Here is an 18,166-nt window from a genome sequence, read left to right as displayed (position 1 = left end):
AGAGTGAGTGAAGCCCTTGAGATGACCCTGTTACCATACAAAGGGCGTTATCTGCTCGCCGCAAGACAAAAGCCAATAGCCAAGAGGCAAGATGGCGGCAGAGAAAGGGCATTTTATTAAGCAATAAGCTAGCAAATCAGAAGATTGCAGGACTAGTATCCTAAAGAACCTTCTTAAATGAGGCATAGAATCTTGAAGCAGTTCCATAGGCCAGTGGGTTATAGCGGAGGGAGTTAAGAATGTTGACCCTCTGGGGTTGCAGACTAGGAATCGCCACACCAGGTCTTTCAGTTGTCATTGATGGTGGCTACAGCATAGACTCTGTGTCCAGGCATCATCACATTCCCAAGGAACTCAAAAGAACGAAGTTATCATCTTATCACACCTGGCAGGTATATGCAAAAGCAGGGGCCGTACAATCTGCAGAGCAAGTGGACCTCCTGGAGGGCGCACATCCAGCAGGGTTAGTACGTTAGAGGTCATGCAAAGTTACAACATGATTTCTTTTCTACAATATGGCTTCCCTCATGTCAACCTTGTGTTGAGCCGGTATCAACCTCAATCCTAGCCATCACCCAAACGTGAAGATGTAAAAGATCCCTGAGTGAGAATTGCCTTGCTGAGGCCAGTCAACCCCCGCATTCAAGAGCGAAACCGATGACTGTCATTGTCTTAAGTCACTGTTTTCACATGGGTTGTTACACAGTAATAGAATAGACACTACAATTTTAGGTATTATTCTTCTAAGAATACTGAATTCTATTTTGCTAAGGTGCTATTATCCTATTTCTCTCTGGGTGTTGGAAAAATCAGCAGGATTTGAAGCAGTGAAAGATTTTTTAGTCCATTTTAGAGCCCAGCCAAAGTTTTGGGGGGAGCCTCTTTCTGGACCCCAGGGCCCTGGGGATGCTGAAAGGGAAACTGGGAAAATCTCTTGCATCTCCTTGATCTTGGTATCCTTTTACTACAGAAAGTGTTTCATTTCAAAAAGGCAGAACCCTTAATAACAGCCATAGATCACATGCGGTGGTTTCTGTGGGCACAGCCCCCGCCTCACTGGCGATTCTGACCTTGGATGGAAAACCAGCCCACACCAACTTACACTTTTCTCTTTCATTTCCTAACATCCTTCTCAGGGCAGGGTGATGGCTCAGCAGGTTTATTACTACATCCTGTGATTCATTCAGAAGAACAAGGGACTCTCCCCTACTGAATTTTTCCCTTTTCCTGTCTGCTCCTATAAAAGGCAGGCAGAGCAGCCAGAGAAGCAGAGAGGCTGAGACCAGCCCAGAAACCAACAGCTCTCACGCTGAAGCTCACATCCTCGCCCTCCAGCATGAAGGTCTCCGCAGCCCTCCTGTGCCTGCTGCTCACCGCAGCCACCTTCAGCACCCAGGTGCTGGCTCAGCCAGGTAAGCCCCCGTCTCCTTCCCTCTGAAGCACATCGCCCCATCTCTGGCTTATCACGGGCCATCAGAGTAGAAGGGTACCCACGGTCTCACTCTTAACAACTGCCTTTTTAAGATCGGGAAGGTCAGAGAAGGATAAGGGGTGAGCCTGATCACACAGCTGCTCCTGGCCAGAGTCTGGGCGAGAATTCCAGCTGTGGACGCCAAATCCAGCTCCTCCCCGGACTCCAGCTCTGTAAACACAGCCTCAGTGCAGTTACTGCCCTGGCTCCCTTCAACAGTGTTTAGGGACTGGGGTGATCAAGATGGGGGGCCTCTGGTGGTGGGTGTGCAGGGTATTTCCAGATATGGGGGAGTGCAGAGCAGGAGACCCAGAACCTGGGCTGTGCTTCATTCAGTCCAGCTTCCAGAGACACAGCTCTGCAGAGGCAATGGGTATCAGGGAAAGTCATGATGGAAATGATTACTTGCAGTCGAATGAGGGACACATAGCTAGAGTCCCCTTGCCCCAAGAAATGGAATTATTCCACTAGCCTCTCCCAGCAACACCCAGAGTTTTCTTCCATTCCTCCTCAATTAATGATGGTGCCTTTCCATTTTACACTCCATGCAAGTGAGACAGAGAGTTTAAGGCATGTCTCAAAGGATAGTGACACTGGACTTGGGGTGGGTGGCCTTCTTTCCCATTGACTTCTCCTTCCTCCTGCTTGCTCCTTCATAAATAGAAAGCCCCAGCACACATTCTAAACAGCCTTTTGTTGTTGTTTCATTGTAGATGGAATTAATACCTCAACGACCTGCTGCTACAGATTCATCAATAAGAAGATCCCCATCCAGAAGCTGGAGAGCTACAGAAGAGTCACCAGCAGCTACTGTCCCCAGGAAGCTGTGATGTGAGTGGCCCCTGACCACCCAGACTCATCCCTCAGTTCTGAGTTCTTCTCCCGGGCAGTGATAGGGTTATTATCAAATTGAGTTAGAATTAAACCTTCAGGTGCTTAGACCCTCTCTAATCCAATTCCAGAAATTTTCCAATGGGAAAATTGAACTCATGAAAAGAGAGACTTGCCGCTCCCAGTTCCCTGTCTAGCCATTGGTTCAGATCTCAGTTGCTTCATCCAGGAGCCAACACGGCTTCACCTCGGCCAGCAAAAGCAGCTGCCCTCCCTGAAGTCCCTTCTTTCTTCTCCATCCCTGGGCCAGCGCTACCTAATGAGCCTAATGGGCCGGGCCAATTTCCCATAGAATAGGTTATGCTCCCAGGTCGAATCCTCAGAGTGCTGCCTCTCACTGTGCCTTCTCTCCCTTACAGCTTCAAGACCAAACTGGCCAAACAGGTCTGTGCCGACCCCAAGCAAAAGTGGGTCCAGGATTTCACGAACTACCTGGACAAGAAAACCCGAACTCCAAAGCTTTAATTGCTCACGCCTGAACTGAAGCCAAGCTAGTACCTGAGAAACAACTAATTTATATTCCTATCCTTTCCAAGATGCACTCTGAGATTATCTTCTTATAATTCTAAGGAATGTGAGTTTTGTGGAATAATGTGAATTATAGTTTTTAAGTACTGCCTTATCTTTTTTTTAAGTTATTAATATTTTAATGTAATGTGCCATGGATTTGGCTGGGTTTTAAATGTAAAGCCTGGGACACAACGTCCCCCTCAGTCCTCTGAAAACTGCAGGCTGCTCCTCTCCTCTCTACCTCACTGTGGCGTTACGAAGCTCCTTGCACAAGACAATGCAAAGATTTTTGGTTTGGGTTTTTAGGAGGTGATGTGCTTATGAAACCATAATGTTATTATATAATTGAATATTTTTATTCGTATGTCTCTTGGGATTTCACATAAAATATGTTTTTGGATAAAAGTTGACTTTGATGGGGGTTTTTTTTTTCATTTGTAAAATAATAGCTTTATTTGAGGTATAATTCACATACCATACAATTCACCTAAAGTATACAATTCAGTAGTTCTTAGGATATTCGTAGAGTTGTGTAACCAGACTTTGATGGCTTTTTAAAGGATAAAGACAAAGCTGGCAATAACTGGGGAAGAAGGCGTGATTTTGGGAGGTAGGGCTTGGGTTCTGGAGGTGTGAGTATAAGGATGGGCGCTGGGCTTGCCTCCAGGCTGCGCTCACCTGCGTGTCAAGGAGAGTGAGGCAGGTTGGAGCCAGACGTAGCCAGCTACACATCTCCAGACCTGACAGCAGCTTCAGCCATTTGTTCAAATACCTTCTTTCTTTTCAAAGTCATTCCTTTTCTCACCATCCCAACTCTACCCGAAAGAGCTCCCCCCTCCACCCGCGGCGTCCCTCCCCCCACCGCCGACGCCCTCCCCCGCTTCTCCCCGTCTCATCTATTGCATCAGCTTTGTGGCTGGCTGGTTTTCCCCTTCTAATCAGTCCTTGAATCCAAAATAATACAAACATCACTTGCATTGAGAAATCAGGGAGGGGACTGACAGATGACCTTACATGTTCCCTTCCACATCCACTGAGAACCCCATATCTTAAAAATTTCTATCTCAGCAAGCTGAGGAAGAACAAGGAGGGTGAGGACCCTGCAGCCAAGGCAGGATACTGACAAACCCTTGATAACTTCAAGCTGAGCTTCTTGGAGACAGATGATTTGCATCAAAGCCCCAAGGAGAAATCTCAAAGTGTCAGGAGAAATCAGGCTCCTTAGTGCCAAGCAGACAATTTATTGGTGACCATTTACTGCCAAGGGGTGTCATCTCAAATTGCAGTGGAGAACAACTGGAGGCCGACCAGAAGTAGGAGGAGAAATAAATAGCTGTTAGAGCATCCTGAGACACAGCAAGCCCTCTGGTGCAGGCAAATATTAAGCAGAGTGTCAGACAGTAGGCCAGGCAAGGGGAGATGAGCTCCATGTACCCAAGCCCAAGCAGAATCTGCTCACACTCTCTTTGTCAAGCCGTATCTCTTCATTTTCAAGGACTTCTAAACACACTTGTCCTCATGTAGGCCTGGATCCCTTGTCCCCTTCAGGCACAGAGGATTAGAGAGAAATTCCAAAACACAGCCAGGATCAGAGGCTGATACATAATTGGGCATTGAGTTTCATGGGATTCAAAGATAGGACCAGTTATATCACCAATGTTCCTAATAACTTTGGGCAAGTTACTTTACCTGACTAGGTCCCCATAAATGGAGATTGACAGAAGACCGATGGCTCTCATACTGGTGTCACCATCACTTAGACACTAAGGAAAACACAGATTTCCAGTACCATCCAAAGATTCTGGTACGGAGTGTTGGGTGGGGAAGGGGCCCCTTCCATCTTTAACTTGTTCTCAGCCACATCTGTGGGCTGGTGATGGGATATGCTTGAGGCTCCCCGATGTTCTGTCTTTCAGATCAGTGCAGCCTCTGGGCTTGACCTGTGCCTCCGGCTTAGACGGGACAAGTGCCTTTTGTTTGAACTTTCCCTCCTCCTAGACTTGGCTGTTGGGCATTCACTAGTCCTGAAGTGGCAGGGCCTCTAAATGCCCGCCACATATCCATGTACATTTCCACATTTTCCAGCCTAAACAGCATTTATTGGGGAGCCATGAGACTGAATTCTAACCAATTGGATGAGAGCTGCAATGATGCAGCCACTTCCAGACACAGCCCTCATAAATGACTTATACCTCCAGCCTTCTCTTCCTCTGTCAAGCTGACCCTGGAGGGAAAGTGTTCCTTAAAGCTCAGCTTCCAGGTGGGGGCAGCCAACGTTCCCAAGTCACTGGTGAGCGCTTGGAGGAGTCACCTGACCTACCCTGCACTATGACATGAGAAAGAAATAATCCTTCATTGTATTAAGCCACTGAAATTTGGAGCCTAGCTTAACCCTGTTAATAAAAGAACTGATACCATGAGCATGTGTTGCCATTAAAAACCTAGATTATGTGGCATTGACTAGTCATTCAGCAGCAGGCAGCGAAGAAGCCAATATTTCAAGTTGAAAAGGAGATTCATGTTACCAAGAGTCAGAGCTGTGAAGTCCTGTCTGCTGAAACTGTGGCTCCAGGGAGAGAGTTTGAAAAATACGCATTAGTAATGTGATTGTTGTTTTTGTCTGCATGTGTTAAGGTATTGCAAGAAAGAGATGAGCTCAGGAAAAAATTGACTGGTCTTAAAGTAGAAATGAGATGGGGTAAAGTGGACAAATTCAGGACCTTACATTGTTAGAAAAGCCCCCTGTTTCTAGGTCCCAAACATTAAAAGAAGGTATTTAAGTAAAAAAAGTAAAAAGATTTCAGTAATAAAAATCTAGCAAGAAACTTCTAGTTGGATGAAGAACCTTAGGGCAAAAATCAGATTAAAGTTGTAGACTTGCCATTTCAAGCCTCATTAAGAGGAGGGAGAGAGAGAGGGGAAAGTGCAGAAAAATAATTTGAGGACTATATTTAGAAAGAAGCTTGGGCTGTGGCTGCAGGTATATGGAATTGGCTGGGGAGAAAGACATCAGAAGTTTGTTAAGTTAAGGAGAACTGATACTATACTGCCAATAAAACCATGAATCAGCCTGGAGTGAAAGAAAAAAGAAGGCGGCATTGACAGTTCAGAATGAAAACAAACTCCAAGCACTACCATGCAGCAAGCTGTCTTCAGAGGCTACAGAACCCCCTGGGAGAACACGTCTGTCTTCCACACCCACTTCAGAGGTGGCCAAGGGGAGTAATGTAAAAGGAGGGACCTCACAAGGGCAATCAGGAGCCAGCATCAAAAAGAAAAAAGAGTGGGTCTGGCCCTGTAGCCTAGTGGTTAAGTTTGGCACGCTCTGCTTCAGTGGCCTGGGTTCGGTTCCCAGCTGTGGACCTACACCACTCGTCAGCAGCCATGCTGTGGTGACAACCCATACACAAAAAAGAGGAAGACTGCCATAGATGTTAGTTTGGGGCAAATCTTCCTCAGCAAAAAAAAAAAAAAAAAAAAAGACAAAGGAACTCCCCTAAATTGCAGAATCAAGCCTACTGAAAGGTGAGGGACTTTTACAATACCTGCCTAAAGAACTGCAGGGTTGCTGCAGAGCATTGGCCACTGGTGTCTACCATCTTTCCCTCCATGAATGAGAGTGTTCACTGCAAGTACTCTGTCCTTTTCAAATTTGTTATATTGGAGAAAGGACAAATAACTTGTCTTTTTAGTTCACAAGTCACTGGACAAAGTAGATCCATGTCCTCATCTGACAGGGAAGACCACCTGCCACTCAGGGGTCCCGGGCAGTTAGGTTGATGCAATGACTGTATGGGACTTTGGGTTATCTCATTTGTGGGTGGATTAATGGTATTAACTTACGATGAGAAGAAGCAAGCAAAGGCCAGTCTGTGACAGAAACCATTAGTCTTCACCAAATATTCATGCACTTATCTTCATTCCTCAGCCTCTGTTGCAGTTAAACTAGAGTAGTATGATGAGTTAAGGCCAACAGGATGTTGATGGATGTAATATAAGCTGCCTCCAGGCCTGGTTCTTTAAAACATCCTACACAATCTGTCAACCATCTCTTCTCGCCTCAGTGAACTTAGAGGCCACTTGGCCCAGATGATGGCTATAATTTATAAGCAGCCTGGATCTCTGAAGAAAGTACCTTTGGCAAGCTGCCTGACCAACATCAGGCTGTGATGTAAACAAAAGATAAATATCTGTTGCAGTAAGCCGACGAGCTTTTTGTGTTGGTTATTGTTGTTGAAGCACAGGCTAGCATTCCCATGACCAATTGGCTCAGGGAAATGCCTTCAGCATTCTGTGCCTCAGTTTTCACCTTTGTACAAAAGAACAAAGCTGATTGCCCCAGGAAGACTACGTGAGATAATGTAACAGTAAGAATATTTTAAATCAAAGAGCTTGGGTTTCTCTCTGGGCCACTTGGAGAAGCAGGCTTCACTTTTATCAAGGATTTCACAGAAAGGGAAGTTGCTTAACCTCATTTTTCTCATTTTTGAAGTGGACTTAATTAGAATATAGTCATTTGTCACTTAACAATTCAGATACATTCTGAGAAATGTGTCATCAGGCAATTTTGTCATTGTGTGAACATCATCGAGTGTGCTTACACAAACCTAGATGGTATAGCCTACGACACACCTAGGCCATATGGTACGAATCTTATGGGACCACCATCAAATATGCAGTCTGTTGTTGACTGAAGCGTCAGTATGCGGTGCATGACTGTGCCTACTTCATAGGTTTGTTGAGAGGATTAAATGAGTCAACCCATGTGAAATGAAATAATATAGTGGCTTGCACAAATTAGCATTGTTCTTGAGAGCTTGCTATTTGATAGGCATATTGTCAAAATTTTTATATTAACATATATTTTGAGGTAGTTTTCCTTCAAAAGCAACAAGAAACTGGAGACATGGTCTTAGTGACCCTTGAGAAGAAGAGATAGCAGGCCCTACTTGGTCCTATTTTGCATAAGGGAAAACTGAGTTGGAGGGCCACAATGTGGTAAAGGTTTCACAAGATAGAGAGGCAAGAGACAAGTTCTAGAATCATCTCAGCCTAAAACATACCATGTGGCCTTAGGGATTTGGGCACTGGTCCCCGTGGGCAATCAAATTGGCCAAGCCAAAATGTGTCTTTCTGCCTTGACAGAACAAAAGACTCTGAAAGAAACTTTGACCTTTCCCCTAACTGCCTAAAGAATTTAAGATAGGGGCTGGCCCCATGGCCGAGTGGTTAAAGTTCGCGGGCTTTGCTGCAGGCAGCCCAATGTTTCGTTGGTTCAAATCCTGGGTGTGGACATGGCACTGCTCATCAAGCCATGCTGAGGAAGCGTCCCACATGCCACAACTAGAAGGACCCACAATGAAGAATATACAACTATGTACCGGGGGCTTTGGGGAGAAAAAGGAAAAAAAATTTAAAATCTTTAAAAAAAAAAAAAAGAATTTAAGATAAAAGTCCTGTCCCCTGGACAGGCCATCACCGTAGGTAACTCTGGGTATCGGTAGACTGGGAGGATCCTCGCCAAGCCCACTCTTATCAAAGTTCTGTTCACCAAACATTTGCTTGTCCATTTCCATGTGAATTGCCTTCCTCCCCTTTGAAGTCCCAAACCACTACTCCCAATACCCTCCTTTGTCTTTAGCTGAAGATGATGTTGAAGCTGGCAACTTGGCCATTATGGCAAGTTGCTCAGTTTTCCTGAGTCTCTTCCATGTTTGCATGTCATAAAGCTTTGTTTGATTTTCTCCTGTTATTCTGTGTCATGTCAATTTAGTTCGTAGCCTAGCCAGAAGGACCTAGAGTGGGTAGAGGAAATATTCTTCCTCCCCTACATCCCCAAGCCTCAAGACTCTATTCTTTTTTTTTTTTTAAGGAAGGTTGGGAAAAAAATGGATGTTAATGTCTCTTTCAAGTCTGTGTATAACTTTGCTTTATTAGAGGACATCTGGGCAGAGCTACAAAACAGAACCAGGAGTCCTGATTCCTGGGTCCTTTACCACTGATCACTTGCCATTCCTTGGAAAACACTTATGAAGCTGGGATTTTCCTTTTACAGTAGGTATCCAACTCCTGTCCATCACTCAGAGTCATTCCTGACTAAGACCTCACATTCATCCGACGCTTCATTCAACAGCCAGCAGTGGAGCTTCCCCCATTTGTTAGGGCCAACCAGGCAGCAGGATGCAACAGCTGCCAAACTTGGATGTCTAAAGACTTTGTTTATCTTTTCCCACTGGAGTTTTCCTGGTCCAGACTAAATTCTAACCCCTGGGAGGACAATATGAACATGGAAACTCACTTGGTGATAGGGCCTCCTAAACATCCAGCAGTTATGAAATTGTTCCTACCAAAGGAATATAATCACTTGGTCATCTTAGCCAAACACCTCTGAGGTCAAGAACATTCCAAACTTCTTGTATTGACACAGCTTCTGAGACCACACATGTGCAACTCAGGCATTCTTCGCAACCATCCCTAGTGTTACGTGTTTTTCCTTGGAAGCAGTAGGAAAATTGAGGTGGAAGCCATCGGGCCAGACTCGGAGTCCTCTTCTAGCATCCCTGGACCCATAAAATATTTCTAATGATAATAAATATGAACTTCCACTTACTGAGGATCTACAGTGATCTGATCATTCTTCTGAGCACTTTATACCTATTAACTCATTTAATCCACACAACAATCTTCTAAGGTAGGCATGATTGTTATCCCTATCTTAACCTAGCAAAGAGTGCTTAGTAAGTTGTCCACGGTATCAAAGCTGGTTATTGGCAGAGCTATCATTCAAACTGAGGATGCTGATTCCAGAGACAACACTAGAACACCTCTACCAGTGTTGAGCAGGAAAGAACAAGGAAGGTCCAGGTTCTCTGCTCCCTACTTGATCACTTTTTGTAGACCAAGTATTCTATGTTGGGTTTTTTTTTGAGGAAGATTAGCCCTGAGCTAACATCTGCCACCAATCCTCCTCCTTTTGCTAAGGAAGACTGGCCCTGAGCTAACATCCATGCCCATCTTCCTCTAGTTTATATGTGGGATGCCGCCATAGCATGGCTTGCCAAGCGGTGCATAGGTCTGCATCCAGGATCTGAACTGATAATCCCAGGGCCACCAAAGCAGAATGTGTGAACTTAACTGCTGCACCACCAGGTTGGCCCCTAGACCAAGTATTCTAGATGGGATCATAGAGATCGTGTAGGCCAGCAAGGGCACTTTCTTAATCCTGTGCCCATGATGGACATAACTAGGAAGCCACAAAACTGTCTTCTATTAATCCAAGACAACGCCTCAGAGTCCTCAGCACGCCTCTCTGTGTAAGTTGTAGCAATAAATTAATTTGATATATGAGGGTTCAGGAAAAGTCAAGAAAGGGCCTTGAAGTGCCTCCATGCCAGTATTCAATTCTGTATTCACCACAGTTGTAACCGAACCTGAAGTGCGTTCTCTCACCCATTGCACAGCAAGCCAATCTCTGACACCAGGTGTGGTGGAAGAAAGTAGGAATTTTATTTTTGCACAGCGCTGAGCAAGGAGAGAGGGCAGCTAACGCTGAAATCCCAAACTCCCCGAAAAGCTGAAAGGAAGGGTTTTTATTTGGGGTTTTAGGTAGGAGAGGGGGAGCATATAGCCTTGCTGGTCGGAGCTTTCCCACCAGCCTGTCTTTGGCCTTGAGACTACTTGCAGAGAGGAGGAAGCCTGTCACCCTGCTGGTCAGCAGCTTTCCCACCAGCCTGTATCGCTTTGCGGGGAGGAGATGATCCAGGTGCTTGTCCTTAGCGGTGTCTGTCTCCATGGAGGATAGTGGATTCTGGAGTCAGGAAGCCAGAGAGTAAACAGGGAATGAGTGTTTTGGTTTTAACCCCATATATGCTGGGTTTAATGTGGGGAAACTGATATCAGGGTCAGTATCAACTCCCCCCTATTTTATGTCCATCCCTGAATCTTGAGAGATTTGGGGCGGTGACCGATCTAGCTACTTCCTGCTGAAATGGGGCGTAGGTTGTTTCATCTCATTGAACCAGTCTTTTAATAAGGCAGTGATGCTGGTGGGCTCCTGAAGGCCTGTATCATGTAAGTAAGTAACCAGGTATTTAATAAGAAGTTTTTCTAGAGAAACAAAAAGAGAAAAACAAGGTTAATGGTTGGAGCAAATTATAAAAAAGTTTCTGAGCCCAGGGGGCAGCCAATCAAGATTCCTAGAAGTCAGGGTCGAAGCATCTTTTGCAGTTTGAATTGTCTCTCATGGTGTCATCGGGCACTCAGGTAGCTTTTTGAGTGGCTTACACAGCAGTAGACATGAATCTCTCTTAAGTTTATATTAGGTCCTCCAGCTTCAGTTTGTAAGGCTTTAGGAAAAAGGGCAGATTTAGTTTTCAATGACTCCAAATGAAAATAATGGGAAAAAACACTGAAAATGTTAGTTTGGAGGTTTTTAGCCAGATATTTTAGGAGACTAGAAGAATTCAAGACCCAGTTCAGTTAACAGAAGTAAAACAAAATTTCAAAGTCAATTGAAAAAACTAAAAACCAATATCTATAAACATGTGTTATAGTTTCCATTGAAACATAATTTTCCTCTCTAAAATCACCCTCAATTTCACTAGACATAGCCAAACTAAGACTAACTCATTTGCAAAATAAGTCTAGTTTTAATAAATTTGGCATAATTATTTACACAAGTACAGCAAGAATAGTAATTGATCATATAGGCTCTTTTAAATCTGCTTTGCTGGAACCCTATAAGGAATCTCAGGTTGAACTTTAAAGGCCTCTCAAGGAAAGCCAAGCAAAGGACGTGTTATCAGGTTCCGCCTGCAGTATCTACAGATTTGGGTGAATCCTTCTCTTCATGAGGTCCCCAAAGTATTGAGGTTCCTGTACCTGTCAGAGGGAGCGACATTCTTTGCTCAACCTTACCAGGTTACAGAACCCATAAGCACAGTACCAGGCCAATATTTCCAAGTGGCTTTATTCCAGAATGTCAACTTTCGTTCCTCAAAAGCTGTCTTGTTATATTCAAGCCTGTATGTTTTTTTAAATATGATGGTCCAGTCAAAGCCTTGGTAATATAACCAGTGTTTCCAATTGTGTCCTGTTAAAAGAAGAACAGATTCTTATTGGACTTATGCAAATAACTATATTGCCATAAGAATAATAATACTTACTCATCAGGGTTTTCTACATTCTGGAGGGCTCAGATAGGGAGGAAAAGACAAACGTTTCAATTTTGTTTATAAATTGTTGTAAGTCATAGTTCTTTAAGAGAATAGAGAAAAAGATTTTCTTAACTCTGAAAAAAAGCAAAACATCAAAAATCAGTAATATCTCAATCAAAAAGTCATAAAAATTATAATCATCCCTATCAGTTTATTTTGTCCTGTGTAACTGGTTCTTGATCTTAATCTTCTGTCAGCAGTTTGTGAGGTCATCAGTTTCCCTGTTGGAGTTCTGTAATTTTTACCTAGTTTAGTTTTACAATCTGAACGTTTATTGGAAACCTGTATTCTAGAGTGTCAGAGTCTTTTCCATGAATTTCTCTGAAGATGAAACATATTTGCAAAAACATCAAAGTAAAACAGTCACTGTTTATAAATAACAAAACATTCAAAAATGGTAACTGACAAAGGCATTTGATCATGTCTGTGATATGTATAATATTTTGAGATAATAACCAGGATTATAGCTGACGATCAGAACAGATCAGATAATTTTTTAAATATTTATATCAATAACATTCATTTATATAATACCATTTAAGAAAGTTTATCATTGCTTATTTGACAACGCTTCTCATGTAATTTAACATACAAATAAGCCTCATTAGTTTAGCTTTTTTTTTTTTTTAATAAGAAGAGAGCAAATTTCTCTGAGAAGTCCCAGGGGCCCTCTGAAAATCCCCAGAGAAACCTGTCTCTTCTTCCAGGTCAAAAGAAAGCTTTTATTCAAGACTTGAATATTTGTGTGTGTGCTTGTCAAAAATATTAAAAGCTTTAAAACATTTGTTCAGATAGGAAACAAAGTTCACTGCGAAACCCTGTTCAGGTATCTATTCCAAGTGACAACAAAACAGTCAAGGGGAAACAGAGTTAAAATAGTAAAAAAAAAAAAAAAAACCTTTTTGTAATCTTTTTATCAAGAGCAGATTAAAAATTTAGGAAAATTATCCTTTTAAGAAAGAGGAAACCAAGTTTTAATTTTGTATCAGTTTACTTTTGACATATAAGTTTATTTACTTAATTGGATTTACTTTAATCCTGGCCAACTTGACCATACATAAATCTCTTTAGGGCTTTACTTTTACAAACCTTTGGTTACTTTTTACATTCAGAATTTGTCCCAGACTTTAGGACAAATTTATCTTTCCCAACTCAAGAAACAAAAATATTTCCATTCTTTATATTTTTTTACTGAAAACATATATTTTACTTTCCTTGCATATAGACCTTTTAGAAATATATGTTTTCTCATAGAAAATTTCTCAGCACACATAAAACATGTTTATCAATAAACCTAAGCACTTTTCAGTCTCTTCGATATAAGAAACCAAAGGCAGACAAATATATGCTTAGTAGTTAACCTTTAATATTTTATCTTACGTGGAAATGACCTAGATACCCAATAAACTGTTATTATTTAACTTAACTTAGTAAAGCTATAAAATTTAAGTATCCAAAAAGATTTTGGAAGCTGATTTTTGAGTATGCAGACTATAAAACATAATTATTGTCCTTAAAACTCTTACCCAGTTTTAACAATTATTCTTAAAAACTTCATGTGACATTACAGCAGTTAACTATCTTCCTCAGTTGTTTTAAGTACATATATCATAATATAATTATTATATACATAATTATACAGATAATTATTGCTAAAAAGTTTTTCCAGAAACTTTTATTTTTTTACATTTATTTAGTTTACCTGTTCTTAACAATTATATTTAGATCGTCTACAAAAACTCCATGAGACGTTAAACCGACTTAGCTATTATACTGAGTTGTGAGTTTTGCTGATGAATTTTGTAGCAGAGATGACATGAGCTCATTTGACCAGTAAACCCAGGCTGTGTGTCTGCATTATAGCCAATGCTGATAACTTTGAGGACACGTTCATTTTAAATGAAACCAGCAAGCTTAAACAGGCTTTCATTCATCAAAGATCATTTTACATCATGTTAAATAACTTTGTCTCTTAGAAGTTTTCACATATTCATTAAAGACTGCATTCCATTATGAGAGATTTTGAATCCTCTTCTGAAACAGGTTTTCAGAATGGCCATTACAATTCCAAATTATCTCAAAAGTTTACTTATTTTTACTTATGCAATTTTAGATCAGGAATTTTGGGGGAGTTGAAGCGAAGCTCAGCTTGCTGGGAAGCTCAGCAAGAGAGCAGAAAAAAGCCGCAGATTTGGGTTTGGCTGCTGGCTTGTTTAATTATTTAATTATTTTCTCTTAAAGAGGCAGTAAAGTATTTCTAATTTTATTTAGAAGCCTCAAAAGATTAAAACAGGCTCCCCGTTGTTGCAGCTGGCTTTTCCAGTTGCATACACCAGTTTGGGTGAACTGTTTTTGGCCCGTTTAAGTATATCAATTTTTACAAAACTCTGTCTTGCTTTTCCTAACCCTTATACTTTTAATTATAACTTACATTAGAATTTTATTAACAAGTTTTGGTATTACAATATTGTTCAGCGGAAGCATTCCCAGCTACACATAGCATTTATTCCCAAAGAAAACATTCAGGCAAAGTTGACATAACCTCTTCATATAATATTAGCTTAAACACTTTAATCTTTATAGTTTTATTAATCTTAGTAGCCTAACTGTTGCCCCAAATAATTGTTGGTCAGGTTTCTCACTGTGATTTTTGCCTCCTGACCTTGTACATTTTTCAAACTGGGGTAAATAGAACAGCTTTGTCTGATGTCCTCTAATGTTGGGGAGCAAATAGGGGGGTCCCTCTAGCCCATCCAACCTTAGGCAGTGTTTCATTAAAACCTTTCTTTTAGCTTCATTCATATCTGTTCCCTTTATCCCATTTTTCTTTTAATAACTAGCTAAAGATTTTTATCCCATTGGGATAAGTCCTGTGACTCTTCCCTTTCTGATTTCTCTTTGTTGACACTTTCATTAGCATCTGTAAGACCACAAGAAGCTGAGACCCCAAGTTGAATTAAGTTCTTAAGACTAGTCATTATAGTTTCCTCTTAATTTGGTCTTTTCAGAGGTACCAAGAAAACAGTCGTTTATCATAAGAGCTCTCTAAAAACTTTCCCAACTTGAGGATCCATCATTTGGCCATTTTTTCTCTCCGGCATCTAAAGAATGTTGTGGCCACATGGTTACAAAAGAAAATCGTACCTCTTTAGACACTGGCTTATCTATAGGTCGACCATCAGCCAAAGTTTTTCCCAAGGAGCTCTTAGGTGGAATAAATCCAGCATCTCCCATGTTAACACTTTTAAAAGGACAGACAAACAGACAAACAACAACAAATGCCAAACAAGCGCGCATTCCCAAAAACCCTCGGCCACAAACGGAAGCCAAAACAAAGACCAAAACCAAAAACCAAAGAGCTTCCAGTCCCAGCTTAGTCCGTGTCCTGCACTCAGTGGGCGCCCAACAAATGAAGATCCGCCATGCAGACCTTCCCAAATGAGCAAGGACAAGGGACCTCGGTTGTGCACACCCGGGGAACTTACCAAAATTTGGCCAGGGCATCGCGGTGACTTCAAAACAAATGGAGCCCAGAGGGCTGCCGGGTACCCGTTATTTCTGGCCGGTCCTGTTGGAGAAGGTTAACACAAAAACAAAACCAAAAGCTACTAGCTACTTACAAGAGACATCTTCCTAAGTCCTAAAGCTAGTTTCTTCCACCACCAAAGCAAAAGTGCCGTGGGCCGACGACATCTGGTTAGCAGCCAGTCTCTTGGGGCTATCCCTGAGACAGGGGGCTCAGGCAGCTGCAGCACAGCTTCCAAGAGAGGCCTTTAGCCAGAGGCCGGTGTGCCACAGGCGAGACGTCCACCCGGGACATTGTCCCATCTGGGTCACCAAATTGATACCGAACCTGAAGTGAGTTCGCTCACCCGTTGCACAGCAAGCCAATCTCTGACACCAGGTGTGGTGGAAGAAAGTAGGAATTTTATTTTTGCACAGCGCTGAGCAAGGAGAGAGGGCAGCTAACGCTGAAATCCCAAACTCCCCGAAAAGCTGAAAGGAAGGGTTTTTATTTGGGGTTTTAGGTAGGGGAGGGGGAGCATATAGCCTTGCTGGTCGGAGCTTTCCCACCAGCCTGTCTTTGGCCTTGAGACACTTGCAGAGAAGAGGAAGCCTGTCACCCTGCTGGTCAGCAGCTTTCCCACCAGCCTGTATCGCTTTGCGGGGAGGAGATGATCCAGGTGCTTGTCCTTGGCGGTGTCTGTCTCCATGGAGGATAGTGGATTCTGGAGTCAGGAAGCCAGAGAGTAAACAAGGAATGAGTGTTTTGGTTTTAACCCCATATATGCTGGGTTTAATGTGGGAAAACTGATATCGGGGTCGGTATCACAGTGATCTCATTAGAGATCTTAATTAAGGACCTCATTAAAGACTGCCTGCTCTTGCACTGTCTCCCACAAGGAGTCCTTGTGTGGCGCACAAAGAAGATATATGTGGGTTCTTGTCTCCTCTTTCTCTTTGAGAATTTTAGTCATCGGGCACCTTGGGTGTGACATGTGCTCAGGGGAGAGGGTGAACTAGAGCGCTGTCTTCCACACGTGTTCCTTGAATCCTTGGGCTGTGAGAGCGTGGGGAACCACCCATTCTGCTTCAAACAGACCCACTCCACTATGGCGGAGCTGATGAACAGGGTTTTACTGTTTGATCCCTTTGGAAAAAAGACTTTAGCAGCCAAGCAAATCGTTTAGAAATGCACAGGAACCTCTCTACTGTTTTCCATAGGGGCTGCACCAATTCACGTTCCCACCAGCAGTGCACCAGGGTACTCCTCTCTTCGCAGCCTCGTCAACACCTGTTATCTCTTGTCTTTTGGATAACAGCCATTCTAACAGGTGTGGGGTGATATCTCATTGTAGTTTTGATTTGTGTTTCTGGGGAGATGTTTGTCAAAGTGTGCAAACTTTCACTTATAAGATGAATAAATTCTGGGGATCTAATGCATAGTGTGAGGATTATAGTTAATCATACTATATTATATACTTGAAATTTGCTAAGAGAGTAGAACTTGTGTTCTCAAGACACCAAAAAAGATAAAAAAGGTAACTATGTGATGTGATGGACATGTGAGTTAACTTGACTGCAGGAATCATTTCCCATTGTATACGTATATTAAACTATCCCATTGTACACCTTAAATATATACAATCTTTATTTGTCAACTATTCATCAAGAAAGCTGGGGAAAATGAACAAGAAGTCAAGAGCAGGGGCTGGCCCCGTGGCTGAGTGGTTAAGTTCGTGCGCTCCGCTGCAGGCGGCCCAGTGTTTCGTTGGTTTGAACCCTGGGCGCAGACATGGCACTGCTCATCAAACCACGCTGAGGCAGCATCCCACATGCCACAACTAGAAGGACCACAACAAAGAATATACAACTATGTACCGGGGGGCTTTGGGGAGAAAAAGGAAAAAAATAAAATCTTTAAAAAACAAAACAAAACAACAACAAAAATGAAGTCAAGAGCAATAGGAACTATCAGTTCTGATGTCCTATGACACGAAGATTCTGGGGAACTAAGATTCTATGACCCCTGGATTGAACTATTGGGGTGAGGTTCTTGTTTGCTCCCATTCCTGGGTTCCCAGAGCCTGGCAATGTTCAGAGCTGCTGAGATCTCTCTGCAGCTGGAGGGGAGTCTAGCAGAAGCTTTAGGGCCCCTTCCTGGCCTCCAAAATCCTACAGACCACCATGCGAACACAGGGACCAGGGGAGGTTCTTGGATCTCCTCATCTCTTCACGCTCTTTGTTTTCCTGCTTCTTTCGCCAACCCCAGATGTTTCATGTCAGGGAAAACAGAGCTTTTAAGAATGAGCCCCTCGGGGCCAGCCCCATGGCAAAGTGGTTACATTTGGCACACTCCAATTCGGAGACCCGGGTCCGTGAGTTTGGATGCCAGGTGCAGACACTACTCGTCAGCCCACCTGTGGCTGTGACCCACATATAAAGTAGAGGACTAATGTCCCTCAAGCAAAAAACAAGGAAGATTGGCAACAGAAGTTAGGCCAGGAGTAAATATTCCTAAGAAAACAAACCAAAACAAAGAATGACAATCTCTCGTTACTCTCCGTGCTCAGTTATT

The 18,166-nt window shown here is 42.8% G+C and overlaps 1 protein-coding gene and 1 long non-coding RNA gene across 2 annotated transcripts; one reads left to right on the top strand and one right to left on the bottom strand.

Annotated features, from left to right (window-relative positions):
* Positions 1-1,258: 1,258 nt before the first annotated feature.
* On the top strand, positions 1,259-2,987 carry LOC103544644 (C-C motif chemokine 7-like). The gene is made up of 3 exons (XM_070562551.1): positions 1,259-1,412; positions 2,185-2,302; positions 2,722-2,987. Exons 1-3 carry the CDS (start codon positions 1,337-1,339, stop codon positions 2,825-2,827), a joined length of 300 nt encoding a protein of 99 aa, XP_070418652.1. The 5' UTR covers positions 1,259-1,336; the 3' UTR covers positions 2,828-2,987.
* Positions 2,988-10,354: 7,367 nt separating this feature from the next.
* On the bottom strand, positions 10,355-16,077 carry LOC139074097 (uncharacterized). The gene is made up of 2 exons (XR_011523488.1): positions 15,573-16,077; positions 10,355-11,963 (listed from the first exon to the last, which is right to left on the bottom strand). It is a non-coding gene; the product is annotated as an uncharacterized lncRNA (long non-coding RNA).
* Positions 16,078-18,166: the final 2,089 nt, after the last annotated feature.

The sequence above is a fragment of the Equus przewalskii genome, chromosome 10 (genome assembly GCF_037783145.1).
Source record: "Equus przewalskii isolate Varuska chromosome 10, EquPr2, whole genome shotgun sequence".
Classification (NCBI taxonomy): Eukaryota; Metazoa; Chordata; class Mammalia; order Perissodactyla; family Equidae; genus Equus; species Equus przewalskii.
The sequence above is the reverse complement of the archived record's forward strand: the minus strand, read 5'-3'. Positions and strand labels throughout refer to the sequence as shown.

What these genes read in the sequence shown, in the direction of transcription:
- LOC103544644 (XM_070562551.1), top strand. Translation starts at nt 1,337, where the DNA reads ATGAAGGTCTCCGCAGCCCTCCTGTGCCTGCTGCTCACCGCAGCCACC. An exon ending in CCAGGTGCTGGCTCAGCCAG is followed by an intron (nt 1,413 to 2,184) that starts GTAAGCCCCCGT and finishes GTTTCATTGTAG; the next exon opens with ATGGAATTAATACCTCAACG. An exon ending in TGTCCCCAGGAAGCTGTGAT is followed by an intron (nt 2,303 to 2,721) that starts GTGAGTGGCCCC and finishes TCTCCCTTACAG; the next exon opens with CTTCAAGACCAAACTGGCCA.